Source organism: Fundulus heteroclitus, chromosome 5 (assembly GCF_011125445.2).
Source record: "Fundulus heteroclitus isolate FHET01 chromosome 5, MU-UCD_Fhet_4.1, whole genome shotgun sequence".
Lineage (NCBI taxonomy): Eukaryota > Metazoa > Chordata > Actinopteri > Cyprinodontiformes > Fundulidae > Fundulus > Fundulus heteroclitus.
Window position 1 is genome coordinate 8,399,859 of NC_046365.1, and position 12,082 is coordinate 8,411,940.

Sequence of the window (12,082 nt, forward strand, 5' to 3'; positions counted from 1 at the left end):
TCAGGCAGCAGTCTAGCAGATGATGGAGATGAGGAGTGTACAAACCTATCGGTTTTATAACCTTAATTTATCACACATAGGTGTTTTAAGATGATTTGAGGCGAGAAAGTACACCTCCAAACTTAATCTATGCAGTCAGTTAATCAGGATTATGGGCCTATTTTAATTCTGCTGGACTTGTTGGCAGCGGCAAAGACCCCCTGAGAGTCCAGCCTGGCCAGGGAGACTGCAGTGTTACAGCCGCTGCTGTGGCGTTATTACTCGGCTAGACCGTCTGTGGTTTCCCACAAACTGGGAAACCACATGTTCATCGTGACTGAAAAGTCACTATAAAGCTTTTACTAAGTTACTGGGGGATATTTGCGCAAAACAGATATCAAATGTTAAAACCTTGGCTGGATATTTTCGCCGTTTTGAGTTAATTATAAACTGTTTTGCCACAGTGTGTGTGTGGGTGTTTGTGTGTGTGTGTGTGTGTGTGTGTGTGTGTGTGTGTGTGTGTGTGTGTGTGTGTGTGTGTGTGCAGAGCAGACTCACTTTCAGTGGCAGAGCAAGAGGAGACCTTCTAAGCGCTTACCTAAAATACTTTACTTAAAAACTGTCCTATCTGAGCTCATCGTGGCATGAAAAATAATGCTCATAAAGCTCTTAATATCAGTCTGGTCTCCCCTCCACGTATGTTACATCCCACACACTCGCACACACACAACTGCGGTCCCTGACCTATGCAGGCAGAAAGAAGTCTGGATGAGTGGCAGCACTTGAGTTCCAGCATGAATGGCAACATCTATGCATTTGTCCGTTTGACCGCAGTCTTCTTGCCACCACTCACTGGACCGGAGTGGTACTGCAGTTTTTACTCACTATGTCCCATACTTCATTCTGCTGTTTTACATAAATGGGTATTGATTCTTATCCCGGCCGGTTAACACTTGACTGTGAGTGAGGCATGGTTGGGAGGAACAGCCCACCTGGTATGAACCTGAGCGGTGTTCTGTTGTTGGACTTCTGTGCTCGTCATGGATTGTCCATAACAAACACCATGTTCAAGCATAAGGGTGCCAGACTGGGCAGGCCCAAACGTATTGTGAGGGTTTGCTGGTAACATCTGGCAGAGTCCCCCATGAGACTGAGCTTTAACTCCCACCTCCGGGAGAACTTTGAACATGCTCCGAGGGAGTTGAGGGATATAGAGTCCGAGCGGGCCTCTATTGTTCTGTGCCTCTATTGTTGAGGCGGCTAGTAGGAGGTGTGGCCGCGAGGTTGTCAGTGCATATTGCGGTGGCAGCCCTCGAACCCCCTGGTGGGTACTGGTGGTGAGGGATGCTGTCAGGCTGAAGAAGGAGTTCTATTGGGCTTTCTTGGCCTGTGGGACTCCGGAAGCAGCTGATGTGTACCGGCAGTCCAAGCAACATGCGGCACACCCTCCACTCCCCCTATTCAAAAGGGGGGACTGGAGGGTGTGTTCCAACTACAGAGGGATAACACACTTAAGCCTCCATGGTAAGGACTGTTCAGGATTTATGGAGAGGTGGGTCAGTCGGATAGTTAAACCTCAGATTCAGGAAGAGCAGTGTGGTTTTCATCCTGGCAGTGGAACACTGGACCATCTCTAAGCCCTCAGCAGGATCCTGGAGGGTGCAAGGGAGTTTGCCCAACTAGCCTACATGTACTTTGTGGACATGGAGAAGGCATTCCACCTTGTCCCTTGGAGGATACTTTGATGGTTGCTCCGGGAGCATGACCGTTTAATACAGGCTGTTAGATCTCTGTATGACCGGTGTCAGAGCTTGGTCTGCATTGCTGGCAGTAAGTTGGACTCATTTCCAGTGAGAGTTGTACTCTGCCAAGGTTGCCCTTTGTTGCTGATTCTGTTCATAAAATTTATGGTAAAAATTTCTAGGTGCAGCCAAGGTGTTGAGGGGATCCGTTTTGGTGGCCTCAGGATTGTCTCTGCTTTTTGCGGATGACATAGTCCTGTTGGCTTCATCAGGCTGTGATCTACAGCCCTCACTGGAGTGGTTTGCAGCCGAGTGTGAAGCAATAGGGACTAGGATCAGTGCCTCCAAATCCGAGGCTATGGCCCGGCCCTAGTTAATAGAAACAGGAAAACCCAAAAGCCCAAGATTTTTGTTTACTGGGATAATACTGGGCTTTAAATCTTGGGGTTTTCAATGGAAAAGGGACCAATGATGCAGGTATTAATAGGCAGCAACCCAAGTGGAAGTAGTGGAGGTAATCAGGGGTAAAGGCAGAGTCAGAGGTGAAGCTCATTCCAATTAATGGAATGGAGCAGCAGAGAGAATAGTAAACAGCCAGCCCAAAAAACAACAGATGATCACCAGAATGCTTGACAAAAAAGTGAACTTGCTTGCTGTTTTAAACATTGGATGACAGCCTCACCGAGCTGAAAACAACACTGACAAGAAGAAAATTGATAAATTGATTAACAGGTCAAACTAGTTCAAAAGCCAAAGGAAATGGGTGGGTATCAAAAGCAGATTTAAATATGTCTACTGCAGAGCCTTTTTTAATTTGCAGCAGCAACTCATTCCATAATTTGGGAGATGCAAAAGCCTTGGTACCTCCAACAATACCTGGTCAGCCGATCTAAGGGACCAGGACGGGGAATGCAGGTGCAGTTCCCCATCTTGCTCACAGCTCCTATACACTTCATGTGTTAAAAAAATCCAATAACAAAATACTTCATTTACATGTTTTCTAAAGAGATCAGAAATGTTGTCACTCGTATATAAAAACAATTCTTACCTAATACAATATTTTTTCTCCGCTAAATAAATTATCTCAGACTCAATTTGCATTTGCTGCTTCAATAAAAGTTAGCTTATTTTAAAGCTTCAGATGCATCCTTAACTACCAACAAATGTGGCTTACATTATATACTGTTCAAAAAAAAAATAAAGGGAACACTTAAACAACACAATGTAAGTCCAAGTGTTTGTCTTTTATATTTTTGAGCAATATATTTTATGTCCCCCCCCCCCACCCTTCAGCTGACTGGTTTAATGGGATAGAATAGTTCCTAAAAGAGAAACCACATGGTTCTATTTCTGACTCAGTGAGAGATTTTATTTTAGTTAATCGCTGCTAACAATGTGCCACTTGATATCTTGATTTCACACAGCCTTTAACACCCGCAGTGTCATGCACAGGCATGCACGCACACCCACATCACTGCTTGCACGTTCTTACTTTCACACTATTGTTTCTTTTCTGGGTTTGTTAGTGATTAATGACAAGACTTCCAGTCTGAAACAGAAAAGAGACCGAATATGTGATTCCCTCCTCTGTGACTTTTATCTAACATTAGATAAGTAACCTCAGCGACGCTGAGTTTCAGTGCTTTGGCAAAGAAATCCTCATTCCATTATTTCTCTGCCATGTCAAAACTGTGGCACAGTCAGAGTATTCAAGCAGCTGTCACATACAAAATGCACGGATGTAAACCGTTAGCTGACGGTGGTGCCGGTGAAGAGGGAGAACAGAACAAGCAGGAGGGAGAGCAGAAAGAAATGGCACCAATTAAAAGAAGGCCATTTATGGCTGGATGTTGGGGCTTTGTACGAGGTTCCCAAAATAAAATGGGATGTATGTGGCTTTTTATTATTATAACACTAGTTTTGTTTTAAGCTAACATGTTCCTCTACAGAAATCGTGAACCTTGACAGCTATGACAGTGAGGGTCCACATACTCCAGAGACGGATGACTCAGCGGAGGTGAGGAACTAACGAACAAACGTCGACACATACGCCCCTGTGTCATATCAGCAGGCACACAACATTTCATACGAATGTCCCCACAGACTAGCATGAAAAACATGGACAGTCAGCTGTTGCAAAATAAATTGCTTACGTTACTGTTTGAGCTGTGATTTGAGGATGTTGGATGTCCCCAGGGAAAAGGCAAATCCATCAAGCCACCCTGTGAGGAGGACTTTCAGACCATCAAACTGATCAGCAACGGAGCTTATGGGTAAGTAAAGGATTTGCACCTCACAGAGCCTGCACAGACGGAAAGTCACATCGACTTAAGCTATATAAAGTATTTTTTTTCTTCTTTTTTTTTTCTTTTTTTTTACCACAGCCTTATTTAGAAGATAAAATCTAGGGACTTACAGTCAACCTAAAAAGTTTACACACCCCAGTTAAGAAGTCAGGTTTTTATGATGTGTAAAAATAATCCCATTGCTAATCTTTTGATAATCTTCTAATGTGGCATATTATTAACTACATAAATGAAAAAAGTAATTAATCTGTTTGAGGGTAAAATCACAAATAAAAGGACAGCAATAAATAAATAAATAAAAAGGCTACTGTATCTCGGTTGCCTCAGTAAGCACACCCTTAAACTCCCACTTTGCTGAAACATATTTCGATGTCATTTCAGATAAAAGTCTCTTTTGGTAGGTTTCTATCTGGATGCCACATCTTGTCTTTTATCTATTTTTATATTTGCCCACGCAACCTTATTCTTCAAATCTATCTGACTGGGATGAGGTTTCTTATCCACAGGCCTCTTCAGGTGTGACCCTACAGATTTTCCTTCAGATTTAGTTTTGGGCTTATGGTCTGAAGAAGCCCTTTATTTGTTGAGGTGGATGCACTGCATGCTCGGACTCACTATGGTGCTGATAAAGCAAATCTCTCTTCACCTTCAGCTTGCTGTCAGACAATTTAAAGTTTTCCTGTCTAAAGCGACTGGTATTCGGAAATGTTTATAATCTTCTCCAACATGACAAAAACCCCACTTTAACCTGGAGAAAAGTAATCCCACAGCATGACACTGCCCCCACCAAGTTCATTAAGAGTATATGTATTGTTTTTTTAGTCTAATATATATTTTTAAAATGTGGAAAAGAAGTTGAAATTTGATTCATTATTGGACTATAAAACACAGTTCCAGAAGATTTTAGGAGAACACAACTATTTAGGCACCCATGTTGCTCTTTTGCTATAATGTCAGGACGACTTAAAAGAGACTGCATTTATAATTTGAGAGGATCAGACTGAAAAAAAACCCAAGTCAGAACTAATCTAATGGAACGTTGCATTTCTGTTTATAGAATCAATCTGTGGAATAATCCGTCTAAAGAAACCAAACAGGCTAGATCAATCTTTATTTCGTAATTTCCCTTGCCTTTTAAGAAAATAATCAAATATAATATGCTGTCAAGATATAATTAAATAAATTGACTCACTCGAGTGCTGTATCATTAAAAAGTTTATATTTTCTTCCTTTTTGCCTGCTTTGTTTTTAAAGAGGTATCAACTGAGAGTTGATCAAACTAACTCACACCAGTCGTGAAACCGAAATCTCAGAGTTTCCAACCGCAGACTAGATCAATTCAGTCAAGGATTTGACTCTGAGTTTGTTAACACTGTTTAGTGAAACAGACCTATGCTTAGTTTGTTAGTCTACATGTCTTTTTACTAAGGTTTACTAAATATCTGATCTTTTTTATTTATTTTCAGGAATATATTTACCATGTATACAGGATCTTTTTCACATGTACCAGCTGAAATGTCAAAAGTCAGTACTTCTACTATTAACAGAAACCCTGAAGACAAAAGGTTTTTTCCTTATACCAAAAAAACAAACTGCAAAGGACTGGGCCTCTGTTTGTCATTAAACTGTGTTGACCTGTGATGTTTTATAGGTGGATAAAATACTGTCTTAAAGTCACCACTAAGCCTTTGGACTTCATGCGTACAATACAAAGTTATGTCTGCCAGTGTCTCATTGATATGTGAGACAAAGCATTTTTGGCATGGCAAAGAACAGAACCAAAGCAAATAGACCTGAAAGCACCGCTCTAGGTTTTTGTCTTCTTCTTCTTGTTCTTCTTCATTGCCCTCAGAATATTTCAAAGACCAGGAAGTAAAAGCAATGGGATTTAGAGTGGACCCATTTTATAGGGTCCATGTCTAATATGTAATCTAGGAATGAGTTTTTCATTGATTTGAAAGTCTGTTACATCGCTTTAAATGGATTCAGTGGAAAAAAAATAAGCCCATGGGGATTTGAAAGCATGAATACCATACAGTGTCATTTCTATCTTGACATGTGCACATGCTGCTGCATGATGAAAGCTGCCTAAGGTGGCTTAGTGACTGTCTCTACAAAGCCTGCTGTAGTCAGAAGATATAAATACACTTACAAATGTTCTGAACCTAAAGGAAATGAGGTTACTGTAATAAATCTGTTGTATATTCTATGTTCAGAACCACTTTTGTTCAATGTCTTTTCCCCTGTTCTTCACTCTGCTTTGCAGTGCTGTCTATCTGGTGCGGCACAGGGAGACACGTCAGCGATTTGCCATGAAGAAGATCAACAAGCAGAATTTGATCCTGAGGAACCAGATCCAGCAGGCGTTTGTGGAGAGGGACATCCTCACCTTTGCAGAGAACCCCTTCGTTGTGTCCATGTTCTGTTCCTTCGAAACACGCCGCCATCTCTGCATGGTTATGGAGTATGTGGAAGGTAATTGGGTCGGGACTGGTGGAGTGAGATGGAGTGAGGTCAAGGACATATCCTTCGTGCCCTTCCTTTGTCTTTGTCAGATACACAGGGTGTGGATTGAGTCTGTAAAACTTACTAAATGTATTAACTCCATGAAGGGTATTTAATGTAGCAAAATGAGCGTAAAGACTTAAAGAAGTGGCAAGAGTCAAGAATGTGTCTATTTTTATTAATGGAGAGAATTATATTGTCTTTAAAACAGTGTTATTCTGAACAAACATCCCAAACATTTAAATATGAGAGTGGATTTCTGTTTTTGATCCAAGTTAATGTTTGACATTGCGACCACACTGAAAGCTCCTGATATTTAATAGATATCAGGCTGACAGAAAATGAATTATTGCTCTGTCATCTCATTTATCTAGTTTAATCTCATTTCCTTTTTTCCACACAAACAAACCCCCATCTGTGATCCAGTTAAATGTTTTCAGTAATAAGTCTTGACTGTTAGATTATCGCTAATTTTAATTAAAATATGCAATGCCTGGGCTAGGTAAAAACCCAGCAATGTCTAAACGCTCAATTTATAAAATAGGTCTTTTTTTCTTCCCATCTCACTGATATACACACTGATTGACACAAAACATGTACAATTTTGCTGTTTAGGTCTAGTTAAGATTAGCAAATTAATATCTATTTGCGAAATACCGGAATAATGAGCAGGCAAAATCTTTTGCAATATTTTGGCTTTCTTCCAATTCAGAGCTTTATTAAAGTTTCATTAGTATTTGGTATAATTGCTTTTTATTGTATGATTTGGCTCATATATTTTGGGTATCCTTTCACAAGCATACTGTATAATTTTGGCCCATTCCTCCTGACGGGACGGGTGTAAGTGAGTCAGCTTTGTTGGCTGCCTGGCCTGTAACACTATCACCCCTGACCACAAAACATTGTGCTGCCAGAATGCCAGCTTTGGCCTTTATCTTCTAACTCTAAACAATGACAATTGTGTCCAAGGACTTTATTTTAATTTCATCAGACATCAGGAAATGTTTCCAGAAATTATGGTCTTTGTCCCAGAGATCATTTGCAAACTGTAAAAGGGCTTTTATGTTGCTTTTGGATTAATGGCTTCTACCTCACTGAGGGGCATTTCAGCCCATGCCTTGGACTCATTTCACTCTGGATAAAGACTCTGTCTTGCCTGCTTCAACCAGCCTCATCACAAGGTCTTTTGCTGTGGTTCAGTGGCTGATACACACATTTCACACTAAATCACTAAATCACATTTCACACTAAGTCACGCTCCTTTCTGGAACACAGCACCTGTCTCCTTCCTGAATAGTATGATTGCGGGACACTTCCACGCTATTTATACGTGAACATAATTGTTTGAATAGATGAATGTAGCATATCTAGCCATCTGGGCATTGTAACCAAGGATAAACCAGACTTCTGGACCAGTTCTTTTCCTGATAGTTTCCTTGATTTATTTAGATGTTTACATGAGCTCAAGGGAGCAGTGTTTTTTTTTTGTTTGATTTTTTGTAGTTTTGCCTTAAAATACATCTACAGACATGCCTCTGTTTCACTTGGATGTTGTGTCTTGACCTATGAGATGACTTTCCTAAATTGTTTAATGGCCTAGTAATCTTATTGGTTTTACATTTCTGATTTTAAAAATAGTAAATGTTCTCTAAAAAAAGTTCTCTTTCATGATTGTGAGATTGAGCAAATATAAATAATTTTGGTAATCTAATGGACCAAAAGCAGGAAGGGTTGAGTCTGATGAGTCTGAAAGTTTGTTTCTTTTTGTATAACATATTTAAAAACTAGATATCCTGCACAACTGCTTATGAAATCTGCACCTAATGCATTGTGTGTTCAAAGTCCTGATACTGTATCCAGGAGAAATTAGTAAAGGTTCCACTTAGGGATTAATTCATATATAAAATAACATTTCTTTCTAATTAGAGAGTTTGGTGACATTGTTATTTTGGGACAGTAAATGCCGTTTTGGCGATATTATTTAAAACGAAGAGAGCTTTTGCAGCTGCCAAGAGATAAAAGGCATTCTTATCTTAACTTGGTTCTTTGCAGAGTGAGCAATTTTCTTCCTGCAATTCTTTGTCTCGTATTTATTATCTTGTCACGCAGTCACATGTCTACTTTCCTTTTATGCTGTCAATGACTTTTGACAAGAAAAGCATCAATTGTTTCCTCAATGCCACTTTTAGGTGCCTATTCAGAGAGCCCACAGATGAAAGCTTTATTTACCAACCAAAGATTATTTCATTACCTTTGCAGTGCTTGTTCTGTCTGAACATAGCATTAGCTTGGATGTGTTGAACTTGCTCAATGGAATACCATGTCAATAGTTTGGAGCTTGTAAAAAAAAAACTACGCCGCTTTCATACAAAATAGCTTTCACATTTATGCTGAGAGTTTTATTGAATACGGTCACTAATTATAATATGCCATCAAAAGGTGCAGCATTATTTACTATGATTTCCTGTTTTATGCCGGGCTGCAGCAAAACAACGGTCAGCCCTGCTGTAATTCTAATTCGTACATTTCTATGGCTTTTCTCATTTTTCATATGACTACTGATCATTCATTAGACAAGACGCATGATAATTATAATATAAAGGTTTTAACAGAGCTATGTAATACAGACTTTAGTCGCAGTCTGAATCTCTTATAGACCTCTACGTGCCAAATTTACATAAATATTGACTTCATGGTTACTATGATTACTATGGTAACACAGCCATGTGGAAATGTCCACACTGATGCGCTTTGGTGATCACATCACCCCAGCTGCGTGGTTACAGTAGATGCAAACAGTCAGCTCTGACATGTCAAGGGGAGGTGTGAATATATGATGCATAGGAGATTTAAAGAATCATGGCTGTCAGGACATATGGATTGGAAAGTAAAATTTGCAAGAATTGGAAAGATTAAACTCAAAAGGAAAATGCTTATACTATGGATATTAAAACATTTCTCCTTGATCAAATAATAGAAAGATATCATTCACTACAGATGGATGGTAGATTTCTATATAATTGGGGCGACTGACAATGGGAAGAGAAGTCGCTTTGCAATCCAAGAGCTGTGAGTTCGATTCCAGCTTCCTCCTGTCCCATGCCATTGTAACTTGGCCCAGGGCAAGAGTACTTAACCTCAAGTTACCTACCACTCTACGTATCGGTGTGTGAATATGTGTTACTAAGTGAAACTGGGTTAATGTGCTTGTAGTGCACTTTGCATGGTATGACTAGAGAAGTGCTACACAAATTCAGTCCGTTCCATTTACAGATTGAGCCTAAACTGTATGTTTCCAGTTAGAGTTACAACATGACTACAGAACATACAGAAGTCACTTGAAATGGCTGTTTGTCTTCCTCAGGAGGAGACTGTGCTACTTTGTTGAAGAACATCGGAGCTCTGCCTGTAGAGCTAGCGAGGATGTATTTTGCTGAAACCGTTTTGGCCTTGGAGTATCTGCACAATTATGGTATCGTTCACAGAGACCTGAAACCTGACAAGTGAGTTCTCTGTGCGACAGTAATTAATTTCATTGAATGTGTTTTCATACTCTTCAGGTTTTAGAGGTTACCCTGCTTCAGCACATCAAAGTTAAATAGATGAGTCAATAACAGACTTTTGGAGGTTTATGAGCTGCTGAGAAGTGAATTAAATTTTTTTGTCCATGTTTATCAAGCGATCCTAGTGACTACTGGAAATTATTACATTTCTTTATTAACTCATAGTTTCAGAATGTTATAACCATTTATTTATTTCTTATCAAAAAGCGGTAGCTCAGAACAAAGAAGTGCAAACGCTTGCACTAAACAGGGCAATACCAAAACATGACGATTTATATAAAAAAAGAAAACATTAAAGGCTCGACAGCAACAAAGTGTTAAAGCCTTTTTTTTCCCTCTCTCCATGCAGTCTACTGATCACCTCCATGGGACACATTAAGCTGACAGACTTTGGTTTGTCAAAGATGGGTCTAATGAGCCTCACAACCAACCTGTATGAAGGACACATAGAGAAAGACGCTCGGGAATTCCTGGACAAACAGGTAGGCAGACAAGGCAGCAAGAAACACACTTGCCTTTGTTTAAATGTTTACTTTAAAAGCTTGTGTCACACTGTTTCAAATCTCACCACAGGTCTTTGTTGCATGTATTTTACATGAGTTTAAATGTGAATAGATTATGCAATATTTCTAAAAAACATAATTTTTAAGTGCAACACCGTGGACTTTTGATCGCAGCAGAATCATTTTTCTAGGTTATAGGATATACATGCTGGACTCTCTCTCTCTCTCACACACACACACACACACACACACACATCCACGCACATAGGTTCAATCAGAAAACTTTCAGTTTGTGTAAAATGAGAGAAAACCTCACTAAATCCATGGTTCTGATTTAGGTGATTAAAGTGCACGTGTCTGTATCTAGAAAGCTGAAGAGTCTTATACTTTTTTTTTCTTCAAACATGGTTCATGGTTTGTAAATAGTAAAAGAGTTCACAGTCCACCAACTTAGGTTTACATGAAAAGTCAGTCTTAGGGAATTGTGTGTTTTCTGTGTACAAGGAAAATAAAAAGTCTCTGCTTGATCATTAGTCCTAAAATATCAGTCTTACAGTCTAACTGTTCTGAAAAAAGTTTATAATTAACTTAAAATGCCGAAAACATCCCACTAAGATTTTCACATTTGATATCTGGTACTTGCAGATATTCCCCACAAACCTAGGCCTAGTCCACACGTAGCAGGATATCTGGGGGAAAAAAAGAGACATTTTTATGTGGTTATGCCTTTCAGCCGCATAAACGGTGTTATACATCCCTGAAAACGAATTATCCTAAAAACTCCTGCCAAAATGGAGATTTTTATCCGGTTTTTATCCTGCATGTGTACATGAAAAGATGGATATTAATGTCTGGCGCATCACGGTCTGTGACGAATATTGTTGTGCTGCATCGCACGTGCGACCATTGTTTATACACTTCGCCATACGGTGGAGTTAAAAACAATTCCCAATCGACATTGTCTTGAGTTTTATTGACTTTATATTCTAATATGGTGTTTAAAAGAAGCTCAACTTCTTTATCTGTCCACAACATCGAACCTCCCGGTGCCATGATGCCTTCCTAACAGGAAGTCATCAATAATTTAAGGATTCTAATTGGCTGACATAAGTTTTTGTTTTGCGATACGCTGCCCACTATGCGTCTGGCGTATTAAAAAAAAATCTCAGTGGAGTATTTCTGCAGGTTGGTGTGGATGAAAACTTTTCTAAAAAACCTCCCGTGTGTATGGTATTATTTTTAAAGATGGTGTACAGGAGATATTATATTTTTTAAACCTTGCTACGTGTGGACTAGGTCTTAAATGTTTTATATTCAGTTTTCAGCCATGACGAACAGAACCAGTCTGTGGGAAATCACAGACGGTCTGGCTGACTAAACGCTACAGGAACGGGGTTTCCCACTGCAGCCTCCCCGGTGAGACCGGCCTGTTAGCAGCTCTCTGCCACTCCTGACAAGTCTAAAAAACAGATACAAAATGGGCT

General features: G+C 39.7%; 1 protein-coding gene across 6 annotated transcripts in view; it reads left to right on the forward strand.

Moving 5' to 3' along the window:
* The window catches only part of LOC105916145 (microtubule-associated serine/threonine-protein kinase 1), a 116,540-nt gene that overhangs the window by 81,384 nt on the left and 23,074 nt on the right, over window positions 1–12,082 (forward strand). For all 6 annotated transcript variants that reach the window (XM_036136816.1, XM_036136814.1, XM_021309496.2 and 3 more), the window contains 5 exons: window positions 3,671–3,738; window positions 3,918–3,994; window positions 6,294–6,502; window positions 9,897–10,035; window positions 10,445–10,577. In XM_036136816.1, the coding sequence (XP_035992709.1) occupies window positions 3,671–3,738; window positions 3,918–3,994; window positions 6,294–6,502; window positions 9,897–10,035; window positions 10,445–10,577 (626 nt within the window). The remainder of the gene's footprint in view (window positions 1–3,670; window positions 3,739–3,917; window positions 3,995–6,293; window positions 6,503–9,896; window positions 10,036–10,444; window positions 10,578–12,082) is intronic.